The following is a 17763-nucleotide window of genomic DNA, read 5'->3' as shown; positions in this document are numbered from 1 at the left end:
GGATGTTTTTGTTGATTGACGTTAGCAGGCGCTACCCAGGGGCGACTTTGTGACGTGAGAAATTATTTAAAAAAAGAGATTCATGGCGTAGCCGAAATATTGTAATTAAAACGAGGATGTTTTTGTTGATTGACGTTAGCAGGCGCTACCCAGGGGCGACTTCATGACGTGATGAAATTATTAATTTAAATATTTTTTTTCATTTTACATAGCGTAGCCGAGATAAGAAATTGCGTGGTGTTTCGAAATTTAACCGTGTAGGTAGCCGCCTAGATACAATATTATTTTTGTATAACTCCTGTTTTATAATGTTTATGTATTTATCGCTATAAGAATTAAACTAAAGATAGTTTTTACTTTGAATCGCTATCCGTTTTTTAAATTATGTTTGTAACACTCAATAATATTTATTTTTCAAGTATTCAATGTTATTTTTGCATTTTCATTAATATTGTTAATATAAAGCGTATTTTTATTTATTCGAATTTACTAGACTGTTTTTATTACAAAAAATAAAAATGCATATTTCTTTATGTATTTTTCTGTTATAAACAATCTATAAAAATAATACACATCAAATTTCCATTGTCTGTTGATTTGATTTGCAATCTTCTTTTTTTTTCGATGGTTAAAACTCTAGGAAATTCAAAGACAATAAAATTTTTACTGTCTTATATTGGCGAGCTCACACGCTATACCCTACAGTTTTCTGGCACTCACGCGAAGAATTATTGTTGCATGAAGTGCGCTAGGAAATGGGAAAGACGAATAGGTAGATATTGATTTAGTTGAGAGTCGATCCGAGCAACAATATTGTTTCTGTGTTTCAAAACATATCTCATAATGATATTCGTTCTACATAATTAATTTCTACATTATGACTACTGAAAAGTGTGAAAGATCTTGGACGCTTATTCCTGCCAAAAAATTGACGGGTAATTTGTCACGGCCGTCTGATAACGACACCGCTTTCTTTGAGTTTACACATTTGTCGCTCAACAACAAATAACTATCAACGTGCTATCTAACATGCTAAGCATTTGAGCGAATACAATGAACAATAATGAACATGCTTAAGTTATCGCAGTCATAAGTCGACGCTCGTGTCGGTTTGTTTTTTGTTTTCCTCGTAAATAAATACAGTTCAAACTTATAATATTAGAAATCAAACACTGATTTGAGTCTACTGAACACTTTATTTTATTTTTACAAATATAAAAAAAATAAAAACAAAAATTTCGTGACAATTGTTTCGCCTTGTTAGGGCATTTTTAAACGAATGTCTGACAAGGCCCTGACAAAGCGAAACAATTGTCACAAAATTTTTGTTTATATATTTTTTAAATTTGTAAAAATAAAATAAAGTTTTCAGCAGACTAAATCAATGTTTGATTTCTAATATTATAGGTTTAAAAATGGAGTTCTACAAAATAAACACCAAATCAATCAATAAATACAGTTCATTGGCGAAAAATCGGTGATAACCATAAAAAATCATACAATTTATTGCATTTGCAAAATAGTAAGGAGTATCGAGTTAGCGACGCCCCTTCTTTATTTACATTTAAGTCAAGATTGAAATGTCACTATCTAAATATTTAAGTTGTTCCTTTATCCTCCTTCTTTCCTTCCCATCCCTTTTCCTCTTTTTATAATATAGTGTTAATTTTTGTGTATTTTTATTTTCTTAATCTTTGTTTTTCATTTTTGTATAAAATTGTAAGATTCAATATGTCCATGTACTTGTAATTTTCTCAAACTAAACGGTTTAGGTAGGTAGGAAGAAATTGCCTTAAGGCAATATGCCCGCCCTTATATACATATAAACTGTAAATGTATAAAAAGTGTTAAATAAAATAAATAAGAATATCTAATACAAAAAAGTAAAAATAAAATTACAATTACTATGGCGACTGCTTTTCTTGACATTTGGCTTGCCGACCGCCGGCTAAATCCAATAAATAGTATGATAAATAATTAATAAATAAATGAAAATACCAGTTTTGGAATATTTTCCATATTTACACCGGTGAAATTCAAATATGTGATTGCGCAGCAGGATTATACGTCGCGACACGTAAATATTTTGACATTTAAAATTTGGTGATCATGGATGTTCCATTTTGATCGCGAATACTACAAACAACCATGGTGAGAAATTGTTATCACGTCATTTATTAGCACGTCGATAGTTATTTGTGATTGAGCTACTGGGGCGCTATTTTTATTTTTTCCACTGCCTACTTTTTGTATGCGCCTACGTTTTTTTTTATCGAATCATACATTTCTTTTGTACTCTCAGGAGTTACAACAACCTCATTTTGGGACAAAAAAATATTGACGTAAAGGAATGATAATTATAATTGATAATGAACCTGTAGCAATTGCACAAAAATTTTTAATCCGAGTAATTTAAAAAAAACATTTCGTTATCCAAGTGACTTGCTCTTCAAAGAATTCAGAGTACTGAATATTATTCAACAGTATATATTGAGAAAGGTAGTGGTTACACACATAAATAGAGACATTTACTTAAGCGTCAACCACAACCATAATACAAGATACTCTAATAGGGATCTGATACTAGGTGAAGGAGTCAACACTGTTCTGGCATCGAGACAACACTATTACGTAGGCAAAAAGGTCCATAGCCAGAATCGTGGAAAGACGGGAGGGTTGTCAAGTTGCGGAAGGTGTTGACCTCGCTCTTTTTTGACATTGGTCGTAAGAAGTCAGAAAAGTTAATGCATGCTACGGATTGGAGATTCATACTGGATCTCGAAAATAAGGAATAATTAAAAAAAAAAAATTATAGATGGCAACCATGAAGTTTCGCATAAATAAATTGTCTATGTTTTTATAAATGTATATATGTGTGTGAGCATGGGTAGGTGTATGTGTGTGTGTATATATTTGTATGTGTGTATGTATATGTATCAAAATGTTTATACGAATAAGTTTATATTTTATTTGTCTGTGCTCTCTATTCATTTGTTAACTATTATTTTGTATAGAATGTAATTGCCAATTAATATATTACAACAAAGATGAAGAACATTTAAGAGAAGGTAATATAGAAGTCTAGGCATCTACAGGGCTTATGACCTGTCAATGGCCGGTTTAAGTGGTCACTTTACACACATGCTAAGTTATTTAAATTATCGAGGCATTTTATTGCGTTTATTTATTTATTGCATATAAAAACTCCTTCAGATTCACGGTCTACGACACATATAATAAATAGTTATATAATAAATATTATAGTTTTGTAGACAAGGACTAGATTCAACTCCCTAGGGGGCTGTTTATTTTAACATATTACAACAGATATGAAGAACATTTAAGAGAAGGTAATATAGAAGTCTAAGCATTTACAGGGCTTATGACCTGTCAATGGCTGGTTTAAGTGGCCACTTTACACACTGTGTAACATTCACCATTCTGCCCATATTTGAACATCTATATTCCTTCAATACTTTCATCTGTTGATGTTTGTGAAGTTAAAGAGCTAAAACCTTTGTTTATGCGGGTGAGATTCATCTAATTAATCTAAGTTGAATCCAGTCCTTGTCTACGAAAATTTGGACAAACTCATTGTTATATTGAAATGTTTATATTATTTTAATTGTGTTTCTTTTTAAGGTAAAAGGCACTGCGTGCCGTGTATATTAATAAATAAATATATAATATTTATGATTCTCTAAATCTACCACTGACGCACGTAATAAAAAGGACGCGGTTTTTGCAATTCCTCGCCTGAATAGAAGCAATTATTTCTTTATAACCTTTTCATATTTATTGTAGTGTTGTCATTCTCCATTCACGCCAATTTAAACTAATTTCAACACTGACAACACTCCCGATCTAATCAAAAATGAAATAATCTAAAGTTAAAGCGTAAGATATTTTTTCAATGAAGATGCTACTGTTAAGAATATGGAAGAATAACATTTACAGCGAGGAAGTTCAGTGGTACGGGAAATTGAATATCAAAAATGTATTCGAGCGGTAAAAATTAGAGCATTTGATTGTACAGCGAAGTTTCTAGAAAACGCATGAAAAAATAAACTAATACGTAAAAAAAAATGAGTGATTTTCAATCTTTAAAGTGCTATATTTATCGGCAATGGCTTCAATTATTTATAGTTGAAAACAAAAGTAATGATATTTTTAATCTAATTACTGAAAACATGAAAAAAAAATTTATTCATGCTCTCAGTGCGCGCGAAAGAACCGCCCCCAACGAAAGCCGGGAGCTACTAACGCAGCAAACGGGCGTCAGGGAGAAATACAAGAAACTTTGCTGTTCGCGCGTGTGACGCATAAAAATTGTCTCTCTCGCTCCCAAATATACCCGTATTATCGAGAGTGAGACGTAAAGAGTGTGCGAGACAATTATATATTAGGATTACTATTTTACTACGAAGGCAACATTCGACACATTGGTAAACTTTCTATTGTATTGATGATATCTCCGATTTTTGACAAAATGCTTTTTATGTTCCCAATAAGCATTAATTATTTAATAAAATCAAAAAAAAATACAGATACGTAAGTGTATAAAGAAGGAATACCAAAAATCTCAACCCATCATTTATCATATGTAGAATTTAAAGTTATTAGATGCCACGGTAGGTAGGAAGAAATTGCCTTAAGGCAATATGCCCGCCCTTATATGTATATTCATTGTTTATGTATATAAAGTGTCAATAAATAAATAAATAAATAAATGTGTACTATAGTTCTTAAAATGTAACATGATTAGAATGACAGTTGTCAGAAAAAGTGGCGACATAACTTTGTAGTAACGTCAAAGGAGTTATTTATATTGACACACGAAAAATCATTTGTTTCTGGCGTGTTAATTTATTTTTTTAATACAAAGCTTGAAACATAAATCAACATTAACATATAAAATCAGCTTTATACCTAAAATAAACCTATTTATTAACGACGTTTTTACAAGGTTACATCATTTTGCAAAAACGTTAGAGATGGTACAAATTGATCAATGTAAATTGATCGAAAAAAAAATTAGTTCATTTGATGTTGTTCATGAAAAAAGTATTAATGTCTCATTTTTTGGTGAATAATTGTGTTAAACACACTATAATAGGCTTGTTTTTGCGTTTTTTAAATCAGTTTTCGGAAACAGAGTTTCATGATTGCGTGAAATAACTGAAAAAATCGATTTAATCAGTGATCAGTAATTTCCCATCACTAATTTATTTATTTATTGACGGACATTATCCATGTATACAATTTACAGGGTTTAAATATTAAAAGAAAAGAATAGTTTAAAACATTAAAAAAAAAGAAAAGAAGCATTGACAAACATAAGGGACATCGAGACAAGATCTGGACTATTTATTTAGTGCTCGTTTAAATCTTAAACCAAAAAAGTCCAGATGATCTTGTCTCGCGTTAACAATACGACAAAGACGGGTCATTGAAGAATTAAGGCCATAATTTGTTATATAGTGATCAATGAACAGTACTTCATTGTTCATCAACCTACGAGTCGGAATATTGAATTTTACTTGTCCCGGTAATGATGGAACATCGATTATACCATTTAGTATGCCGAACATATATGTATATGGAGTCAATATTAGTTTTACGTTTTTGTAGATTAGAAATATTTAACATTGACTCTATTTCAGCATAAGAATAATTATCTCTCTCTAGTCCAAGCATCCTCGCTATTTTTCGAAGCAAGCGATGTTGGACTGATTCAATGTGATTTATGCGAATGACATAGAACGGAGACCAGACCACGGAGGCATATTCTAGAAGAGGGCGAACAGTTGAGCAATAAAGAGTTTTGATTTTACGGACATTAGTAAAATCAGAGGATATTCTGTTAATGAAGCCAATTAATTTCAGTGATTTATTTACTGTATTATCTATATGCTAGCTGTATGTCAGTTTATAGTCCAAAACAACTCCTAAATCTCTGATGGACTTAACTATATCGATTTTGGGGTTTTCTAATAGGTACTCGAAGGAAATCGGTTGTTTTGTTATATGAAATGACATTATTTTGCATCTTTTAATATTTAGTTCTAATCTATTGACTTTACACCATTGGTTAAAAGAGTTAATGTCTGATTGAAGAAGAAAACAGTCTTGTAAAGTTTGACTTATTTTGAGAATTTTGTTGTCGTCCGCGAAGAGCCAAAAGCGAGAGTAAGAGAATGATTTAGCAACATCATTAATAATGTCAAACTGATGAAATTAGTTTAACAGCTGTCATTCTAATCAAGCTACATTTTAAGGACTATAGCTACACATCATCGAGAAGGAAGAGTTAATGTCATGCTATCGTCCTGTGTTTCCTTATACAATTTTGCGTACAATTTTTATCGTTTCTTTTTTTGTTCCAGAAAGTTCGTCAGCAATCAGATGAAGGACGAAAAGGCAGAAAAGAAATTGAAACAGGGAGATGGCAATTTTATCTCCTATTTATCCCTGGTGAGTTGATCCTTGCTTCCTTTTTTTTATTTTCATTATTTACAGGTTACTTACTTCCTTTAATAGAATAACTTCAGAATAAGTCCAAGTGTTCGGTCACGTCCTTCACTAGGGCCCAAAAAACTCTTTTTTTTCGCTACAAAATGAATGACCAGAATCTGATACGAACATCGAATGTTAAGGATCTGGGCGTTATATTTGTGAGCACTCTAACATTTCATATACACATAGAGACAATCAGTGGTAATGCATTGAAGATGTTAGGATTTGTTCTGCGTACTGCCATGGTTTTCGAAAATAACCGCGCACTGAGAACTCTTTTCAACTTCTTGGTGCGAAGTAGACTCAAGAGTGGCTCGATAATTTGGGGGCCAAATGAACTAGAGTACTCTCTTATGATAGAGAAAATCCAAAAGAAGTTTCTGAGATATCTCTACATGAGAGAGTTTCCGACCGAGTTTCTCCAGGGTGTTCTTGGCTACAACAGTTTAGAGACTAGAAAGAATGTGTATTTTACTACACATTTTTATCGATTGTTGCGCGGTATGATCGATAATTCTGAGATTATGTTGAGCATTGGTTTGTATGTTCCTGATAATTGCCTAAGATAGCGTCAGCATAGATTGTTTCATATTCCGATATTCAGAACCAACCTGCCTAAGGTTATGCCTGTTGGAAGGGCTACCGCTATGCTGAACAACATCGCTCTGGATCTGGAGTGCGGCAGCGCGGTTGTGGGCGCATCAGACTTCCCCTTCCCACTCCTAATTTCCCCCCTGCAGAAGCGAGCAACCATTTGCTTTTTTTAAAATTATTTTTTTAAAAATTTTATTCGTTTTAAAAAAATATTTTAATGTGCCAATATGTCTTCTTGCTCATACTGATCATCGTGGTTTCGGATGTGACACCTTGACCTTGTATACCAGTGGCGAATAGTGACTTTATTTACAGGTAAGCTATAAAAAAATATGTACTATAAATTTATATTTTTCTGTGGTTCTGTGTGATACAACAACTCTTATCCATGAAATCAACTCAAACAACGTAACTCCATGATATATTTTATTATATAGATATATTATCCATTAATTTAACTGATTAAAAATTAAATTAAAAAAAAGGACTATGAATTCAGTCGATAACTTATCAAGTAATTCAGAGTAAGCATCTGGATAACACACATCCGCATAGTCAAGGAGTGGAAGAAGTAAGCTCTGGACTAATGTTTGCTTAACATTAATTGGTAAGAAATTCCGTAATCTTTTAAGTGAGTGCAAACTGCTATAAAGTTTATGACTAACTTCGTTAACCTGATCGTGCCACCCTATGCATATTGTGTATCTTCTATGTACCTAGGTACAAATATATAATTTTTTTTACAGCTTACCTGTAAATAAAATCACCATTCGCCACTGTGATGATGATGATCATATTAAAATCTCACGCGTTCACCTGTAATTTTTCAATTTTTTTTTAGGTAGGTAGCTGTCTACATCGGTTATAATATGACCATTTTTTTAATGAGTTCCTACTTTATAAAACAACTACCGTCTAATGTAAAATTGTAGTCACGGATACATCCTACAAAGCACGTCTTGTGATAATGGTAATGAAAGTTTTTGTGTATCAGCTTCCTTATTAATATAATGTGAATTATTAGTGTAATGATGCAATATTGAGGCGTGGGCTGTACTCATTGAAGGACAATAAACAAATATATTAATTTATTTACGAACACAGTAAATTACTATCGCCTTTAGAAAAAATGCGGAGTAAGGTAAAGTATGAAGCTGTCGGCATTTTCAGAGATGATGTATACACATTTTAAAGCTGAACTAGAGTACACTCTTATGATAGAGAAAATCCAAAAAAAGTTTTTTTTTTGTATTTATTTATTTATTTATTCATATTTTTTGCTTCCAAATTATAATTAATAATAAAAATAATGTGACCTCACTGGGGTTTCCCGTACCGAAGACACTTAACAATATACTTTTATAAATTACATTTATGAATAAACAAAGAAGACTAACTTAAAAAAACGAAGATAATTAACAAATATTTAGACAGTTTAAAAAACAAGTATTTATGTTCATCTATATTATTTATATTACAAAACACACAATGAAAATAACAAAAACCTAACATAAGCTATACACTTGTGGAGCAGTTGATTCAATATTGGTATGGGCGAATGAGACAATCCATTTTACTTCTACCTAGCTCCACTATCCATTTTTTTATGGCCTTTTTAAACATTTTCTCGTTACTAATTGTTTTAATAGATAGTGGAAGTAGGTTATAGATTTTAATTGAATAATACTCAAAATCCCTTTGTCCGAAAGTGGTTTTAGTTTGTATTTGTTTAAGTTGTCTATGTGTTGAGGATCTAGTGATTATATTATTTGTATGTGATGTATTGTGGACGTTATGTCTTTCATTAGAGTAAGAGTAGTTTTTGAATATAAAAGTGAGTATTGTTTTAGCGTATAATTGTTTTGGTGTCATAAGTTGTGATTTATGGGTTATTATTAATAAGACATAAAATACAAAACGTACATATTTATTTATTTATTTATTTACGGCATTTCTGCTATTTACATAAACGTGGTATGAAGAGTGCTTAAAAATAAAAATAATAAAAAATCGAGTATGAAATACTAATATACCCGTACTATACTCATTATTAATTACTTGAAATACATATATATTTTAAAGAAATTATACAATAACAAAATACATTAATCAATCAAATTACAACTATTCCAACCCAATTTCCTGAAGATATTTGCTCTTTTTGATAAAAATATGTTGGTCACTTTATTTTTTAAGTTAAGTTAAAAATGTATCAAATGTCAGTTAAAATTATTAAGTATTACTAAAAATCCATTAAAAATAAATGAATATGTAGAAATTAAGAAATTGTAAGGAAATCAATCAATTCAGTACTCCATTAAAAATAATTCATGTTTGTATTCGTTAAAATACAAACTTTTTTAATACAAAAAACAACATTCTCAATTTTTTTTGGAATATGCATTTCAGTCGAATGCAACCCTGGAGGTTCGATGAAAAACACATATTCGCTCCTAACTATTGAATGAAGATATTATTATTTACAAACCTAATTCGCGTAAATTAGATTATTTTGCGAAAAATCGTAAATTAATCCAGTAGTTATTAAGTCTATAAAGGACAAACATACATAAATTCATTTTTATATATATAGATGGAAAGGGAATTATTAAAAAGCATGTCTCCATGTTTATTCTTTTCTTAAAATGTCTGAACTTTAGAATATTCCGTCTTTTGCTTGTGGTAACACGATGTTGCATCACCGCGCGCAAAGGAAATTTTCACCACGGTCTTTTAAGAGTTAACGTAGCCACTATTTGACTTGAATAATCTGCGTATAATTTGTGTAATGATTACATAAGAGTTGGCATATTGGGCCAATGTCAATGTCAGCACGTGGCGTAGTTCTGATATATGAAATAGTTTTGCAAGTGTCGAATTAACTTACAGCTGTTTCTAGGCAATTAAGAGGACATGCGGTGGTTGAGAATTTTGATGAATAGGTATTTGAACATTGTTTTTCGGTCGCTCTGATCGCAAGCAGGTTAGCTCGAATTCTTATAAAATGTTGATCGTGTTTTTAAATATACTGTATACTAGGGGCGAATCGTCAAGATAAGCGATTATTCACAGCTTACCCAATAATTTTTAGTTTTGGAATTCAAACATAAACAAGTACCTTAGTACCTACTTATCAATGAAAAGTCTTTTTCCAAGGTAATAGCAGGCAACCCAACGTTCGGGTTCGATAGTTTATTATAAATCACCACCACTGTTTATATAAATTATTAATATATTTTTTATTTTTTTATTATATTAAATTAAAATTTTAATTTAATATAGACGATAATTAAATTAAATGTCTATAGTAAATAAAAATTTTTGTTTATCATAAATGTTAATTTAATTAATTATAAAAAAAATATTTCTTTTTTATTATATTAAATTAAAAGCAAATGCTGATGAATGTCGATAAATCGAATGTGATGGTTTTTGAAAGAAATAAAAGTGTGACTAAATGTGAAATCACTGTGAATGGAGTTATACTAAAACAAGTAGAGGAATTTGTGTATCTGGGAAGTATGTTTACCAGGGATGGAATGACTGTGAAAGATATTGAAAGGAGGGTGAGTGCTGGGAACAGAGTGAACGGAGCACTTAAATCAACCTTGGAAAATAAATGTTTGTCGCAAGAGGCAAAATTAGCAGTTCACAACGGAGTCCTGGTTCCGACCCTGATGTATGGGAGCAAAGTATAGACTTGGAAAAACAGGGATGAAAGTAGGCTGAATGCTGTCGAAATGCGATCTCTCAGGCGAATGTGCGGTAAAACTATGTACGATAGATGCACCGATGTTGAGATCCGTACCTTATGTAAGGCTGAGACAAGCATTATCGACAAAATCAAGAAAGGAGCTCTGCGCTGGTTTGGACATGTAGAACGAATGGACAGCGAAAGAACGGCTAAGAATATTTACAATGCGAATGTTGATGTATGCAGAAATAGAGGTAGACCGAGAAAGACACGGCATGTCCAAATCCAACAAATACTTGAAGATGGACATGTCAAAAGTCGGAATAATCGGCGCGCGTGCATGAGAAGATGTATGAATGTAGAAGAAGCGAGATCTGTATGCAAGGATAGAGTGTTGAGGCGTTCTATCCTCTCTGCCTACCCTTATCGTAAGGGTAGGCAGAGAGGATAGAAACAAACCATCACGCCGTTTCCTCGTGGAAACGGCGTGATGGTTTGTTGTTGTTGTTGTACAAAATAATATTTACGAAGTGCGCCTAGCCCGTTCTCAGTGAACGATGAAACAAGCCGATTACCTCAGCTAAATTCTCCGTATAAAAAAGCACACTACATTTTTTTAATTTTTTTTATTTATTTACAATTTTAAAAAACCCGTTAGGGTTACATTAGAAATTTAATATTGTCTAGTCATTTTATGTCTCGTCTAGTCTAGTTAGTTCAGTCATCATGTGCTTTTTCAGATTGATTTTAAATTTGTCTCCATTAAAAGTTTTCAAGTAGTAAGGTAGGTCGTTGAAGTGTTTAAGTCCATTATGTAGTATTTTTGACTGTCCTGTGTTTGTCTTTGCTTTTTCAATATGATAGTGTTTTTGTTGTCTGGTGTTATATTTATGTATGTCAGCATTTTTGACTAATATTATGTCGTCGTCTTGTATGTTTCCCAGTGTTATTTTGTGCACAATTTTTAAGGTCTCAATTTTAGTCAAGTAGTTTATGTCAAACTGGTGTGTTTTTTTGTACAGTTCAGTCGTAGAGGTCAGAAAGGGTAGGTTGTATGTTAGTTTAAGAATTTTATTTTGTTGTCTTTGTATTCTTGTTATATCTGTCTTGTTACCAGTTCCCCAGAAGGCGATCATATAACTCAATTTACTTTTGACATAGGCTTCGTACATCATAATTTTTTCCTTTCTTGATATAAAATCTTTAATTTTGTAGAAGAGGCTATGTAGTGATGCCATTACTTTAGTGAGTCCGTCTATGTGTTTTGTCCATTTTAATTGTCTGTCCATTGTAAGTCCTAGGTAAGTCTTAACATCTTTAACCCAAGTCAGCTTTTTTAGTACTTAAACAAGCTTGCGGATTATAAATATTATTTTAAGACTCTCTATTTGGAATCTAGTATTTCGATCATTTTTTCCGAAGGACTATTTTTCTTTGATAGGATACCGTTGACGTACTATGTATCACATAGGACATGTGGCGTTCGCTGTGGCCGTTTTTGGCATTATTCATTTTAAATGGAATCGGTCAGTACTCAATTTTGACTGTTACTGCTGTGTCAATTTGGTATTTGTTTATAAACTTTTTTTACAAGTATTATATCAAAATAGTTTGGAATAAAGCTACGTTTATCGCGTGGTTAATAATAATTGTTGTTCGAGTTGATTTTCACAGAACCACAAAAAAAAGACATTTAAAATTATATTGCCTACATATTATCTGCTTATATTTAGGTACAAATTAATGAACATTTTTGTAGATTACTCGTATATATACAATACATATTATGTTTCTTTATAAAATTTGAGACGTATATACAATAAATAAATAAATAATAAATAAATGCTCCCCCATCACTGTGCAAAAAATACAACTGCACGCCGGAATGATTATGCCTAACTAAAATTGATCAAATCGACGTTTCGTTGCCTCGCTGGCAAGCGTGGTTAAGGTCTCAAGAGGCAACCGCAGAACATGGCCAAGCCAACCGTATCGCCTCCGCTTGATGACAGTTGACACCAGAGTTTGCTGCGTCAGTTCTCCTATTACTTCACTCCGCACAAAGTCAAACCACGGCACACCCAAGATTCTTCTGAGACACCTATTTTCAAAACTCAGTATTTTGCGGTTTTGGGCCCTAGTGAGGTGCCACGATTCTTATAAAACTAACCAAAATCCATTTTCTCTGTCTGATCGTCTGATTTAATAATCAATCCTAGGAGGTGGAATCTAGCCTCATCTACAAACGTTTGGACAAACTCAAGATTTTTGGATGTTGCTGATTCTTTAAATCTGCTTTATAATTATTTTTTTCTTTTCTTCGTGGCCATGCTCATGCCCTGTTCATATTCAGGTTGGTTCAGCGACTCCGTCACGTGGTTTTTGTGTCGGGGTTTAGAAACTGCATATCCAGCGAAATTAATTGAAATAATTATACCTTTCAGTATAAAATTCCAACTACTCTCAAGATATTCTTGATTCTTTGTATTGCATTGTGTTTGTGAGGCCGTGGGCTCCACGCAAAACTGGTCTTCCTGTGTCAATGAGATCTTTGGATTCCCCTACTGTCAGTAGAGATTTTTTGACATGTTTGCTCTTAATTTATTTGCTTGTTTTAATTTACCTTGCATCTTCGGAAACAAGGATGGCAGTACTTTAAATATAATATCCTTTTTTTTCGATAAGAATTAATATGGACGATTAGACATTTCTCGTGTATTTGAATTTGTAATGTTGAAAAACATTACAAATTAATATTTTATTTTATTTATGTATTTAACTTTTTGTACAAAATGTTAATTGCACATTGGCGGGCTTATTACCAAATGGTAATTTTTTTCCAACCAACCAATAAAATAACAGTTTTATTTTTATTATTCAAGTTAAAACATATTCAATAGAAAATAAAGATAAAATATAGCTTAAGGTATTTAAAAATAGAAATAAATGTATTTGTGCATATTACCACTATTATTAAACTTGAACGACTTCAGAATACACGCATAAGGTACATTTTTGGTCAGGAAATATGACCAGATTTATGATTATTTATCGTAGGCAACTAAAATGACTCAAAATTAGACAGCTGAGAGACTATCACTCCTTGTCCTTTGTCACTTCTGTTTACTGTACTTCATAGTCCTAACGCTCCTATATAACTTCGTGAAAAATTTCAACGCTAATCAGTTCATGGTTTACCTCTTCGTTATAATTCTCGAGGCACTCTTTTAATACCCATCCACAATTCCTCTTTCTTCTCTAACTCATATGGTGTCCATGCGGCTCAACTGTGGAAACATCTCACATCCACCATCAAAGGTGTTACTACTGTTTGAATCACGTCTGAAGAAACATCTCCTTTCTCTTCCTTAATCTCTCCTCCTTTCCTCTTTCCTCTTTTTTCCTTTTTCCCATTGAGTATTAGTATTGATTTAAGCTAATTCAAATACAAATACTGTTATTTCTATTGAATATTAGAATTATAAAAATAACACTTTTATTTTATTGGTTGGTCGGAAGAAATTGACATTCGGCAATAAGTTCGTTAATGTACAACTAACATTATGTAAAAAAAGTTAAATAAATAAACAAAAAATAAAATGAGTGTGAGGCGCTAACACTGACAGTGAAGATGGCTGAGATGCTAGACACTCTTGAACGAAAAGTACTCCGAAGCATCTGTGGACTTCATCAATCAGTGGTGCATTCGGTATTACGAAGAAATGTAGTATAAACTTAGGAAACTTTTAGTATATCAAATAAATGTTTTTTTATAATTCTATAATACGTCTTTCTTTAGATAAATTGCATTCTAAAACTCTCGATTCACGATGTTAGAGGCCGGGTCTTAAGAGAAAGGTAGGACCGTCTAAACATCCATAAAAGCACCCAGTAGCTCAATCACAAATAACCATCGACGTGCTAATAAGCGACGTGATGACAATTTCTCACCATGGTTGTTTTCGTATTCGGGATCACAATGCAACATCCGTGAACACCTTATATTAAATGTCAAAATATTTACGTTTCGCGACATATAATCCTGCTGCCCAATCACATATTTGAATTTCACCGGTGTAAATATGGAAAATATTCCAAAACTGCTATTTTTATTAATTTATTATTGATTACTTATCATGCTATTTATTGCATTTAGCCGGCGGCTGGCAAGCTCAATATCAAGAAAAGCAGTGGCCATAGTAATTGTAATTAATTTTTTACTTTTTTTTATTTGATACTCCTTACTTTTTTGCAAATGCAATATATTGTATTCTTTTTATAGTAAACGCAAATTTTTCGCCAATGAACTGTATTTATTTACGATTAAAACAAAAAACAAACCGACACGAGCGTTGACTTAGAGATTGCTCACGCATTGACTTATGACTGCGATAACTATGGCATGTTCATTATTGTTCATTGTGATCGCTCAAATGCTTAGCATGTTTTTAAGCACGTCGATAGTTATTTATGATTGAGGTACAGTATTATCTGCCGTCGTCAAAGGCATAACTATCACTGTAAATATGATAACTATTTTTAAAAAAGTAAAAACCTATTGACGCAGAATACTTTATTCTGATCCTTTTTTGAAAAAAAAACAGCAAAATCGGTTCAGTTTTTTGATGCGGAAAACAAAACTTTGATTTTATCGATTTTCGTTATGCATAATCAAGCCGACGCGACGTGGAGTTGTCTTTTTTTCACAGTATCAAGGAGGCGTTTGCGAGAGAGTGAGAAAAAAACAATGTTCAAATGACTACTCTTCAAATTTGTGGCGACTTCACACGCTACCTAACCTTTTTCTATTTTGTTGTGCCGGCCCTGTTTTCATACCAGCAAAATCCAAAACAGGTTTGTCCGGCGGGTTTCTTGGGAAATTTGCAATAAACCGGTAAATCTGCGGCCCATCACCGAGACATAAATACAAGTAACATGATGGGACTCAAATCGCACATCGACGTTAACCCTTTTTTAAATATTATTTATTTATTTAAACCAATCTACAGGTTATTAGATAAACCCTTATGGATTGGTATATAAACAAGTATAAAAAAGTCAATTAAATCTATACATATAAAAGGCAATGTTTTTATGTGTGTCCTCGATTTACATGCGATTTTCAGCGAAATGAAGATATTTGTCATGAGCATATTTTTAGCTCAAAAAACCTTCTATTTATTAAGAAGAAAAAAAATAAGGAGCTTAAATGTTTTTTTATCGTTCAAACGGGGCTACATTTGCCGAGAATGCATATACAAAAAAAAGGGAAGAGGTTATGTATAAAAAAAATGTTTTTGAATCTTTACAAACTACATTCGTCTTTTATGGATCCCAATCAGATTATTTCCTTTTTATTTGATTTTTGGTATTACTAAAATAAGATTAATGTATTTATTTAATCCAATATATATATATATAAATAACATTATCTAATTTACAACAAAAAAAATGTTTGTTCAAATAGGTACATTCAATAAGATTTACTTTTTATTTATGGATGTAGCCACTCCACTGGCCTACAGGCACGTTCCGGAGTGTCAGTGTATTATTTATTTTACACATAATCGTACATAATTTCATATCAATTGTTAAGTCACTTTAAAATATTAAAGGTGTAAAATTTAAAAAAGACATATTTAATTATTTTTTTACATGCAATGGATATTTCAACATCGCATTCCTAAATACAGTGCACCTCTGTTAGTGAAAAGAGCAGAGTTAGACATTTGCAAAAAGAATTCTGTAATTAAAAATTAATTATTCTAATTTCTGGAATTCAATTATAGATAAGTACCCAGGTACCTACTTACCAATAAAAGTTGTATCATCTTTTTTACGTTTATCCAAACGGTTTGTACTCGTTAAAATATAAAAAAGTATGATAAAAACATAAGTAACATACTGTAAACAACATCATTTATGAAAATTTTATGTACATACATAAAAATATTGTTGATTTTAGAAGAAATAGAGATTTCTATAGGTTTAACACTAGAAAATAAGATATGCTAGTTGTGCCCACCACTAGACTGCAAACAATTACGTGTATTTAATGTATTTCTGTGGATATCTGTCATTGGTTTTATTCTCTGTATATTTTATTTGTTATTTTTTTGTTACATGTTACACCAATAAAAATAAAAAAATATATATTTACACCAATGAAATTCAAATATATGATTGCGCAGCAGAATTATATGTCGCGAAACGCAAATATTTTGACATTTAATATTAGGTGTTCACGGATGTTCCATCGTGATTGCGAATAAAATTGTTATCACATCGCTTATTATCACGTCGATAGTTATAAGTGATTGAGCTACTGATTTCATCATTCGTAACCCTGTCGATTTCGTCTTAGAACTTTTAAAACTAAAAAAAATAAATTGGCTGGTAAAGGGTTAGGGAAATCCCGACTGGCGATGACGTAGGTATTCGCCCAATCAAACTACATTCACGATTGTCTAGTGTCATTATATTGCGATATTGTAGAAAAATACGCAAGGAATGAGTGAAAGTGGGTGGATTGTTCATCATTGTCACTCGCAGCGGTGCATGGGGCAGTGCCTTCTTTATTTATTTACGGACTTATACAGTCCATTCAACAATGGCGAATACATTTTCTTATAAAACATACAGGTACAATTGAAATAAAATACAACTAAAGAAAATTAGAACTAGGACAAAAAATAAGGAATAATTACTACCTCAAGACAAGATTTGGGTCTCGATTACAATGAGAACCTACACGAGTTATCTTCGACTGTCTATTAAGAAAAACCGATATTTGTGTACGAAAATGAGTTTATTTGCTTGAAAATTTAAAGTATCTTCGTCGGTAACCTATAATTAATTACATTTATTTGTTTATAAATTTGTATAAACCACTCAATTTTTTTAATTACACTTCGACCGGTTTCGGGGTTACTACCTCACCGTCAGGAATTTAACTAACT

The 17763-nt window shown here is 31.9% G+C and overlaps 1 protein-coding gene across 1 annotated transcript in view; it reads left to right on the top strand.

Annotated features, from left to right (window-relative positions):
• LOC148273446 (multidrug resistance protein homolog 49-like) overlaps nucleotides 1-17763 on the top strand; it is a gene marked incomplete at its 3' end in the record, with an annotated part of 121427 nt that overhangs the window by 46891 nt on the left and 56773 nt on the right. The window contains exon 3 of the mRNA XM_088238694.1: nucleotides 6387-6474. Coding sequence (XP_088094820.1) covers nucleotides 6387-6474 — 88 coding nt within the window. The remainder of the gene's footprint in view (nucleotides 1-6386; nucleotides 6475-17763) is intronic.

This window comes from Micrasema longulum, unplaced genomic scaffold (genome assembly GCF_059751315.1).
Source record: "Micrasema longulum isolate JH-2025_06_02 unplaced genomic scaffold, ASM5975131v1 h1tg001949l, whole genome shotgun sequence".
Classification (NCBI taxonomy): Eukaryota; Metazoa; Arthropoda; class Insecta; order Trichoptera; family Brachycentridae; genus Micrasema; species Micrasema longulum.
This window is presented reverse-complemented; position numbering and strand designations above follow the sequence as displayed.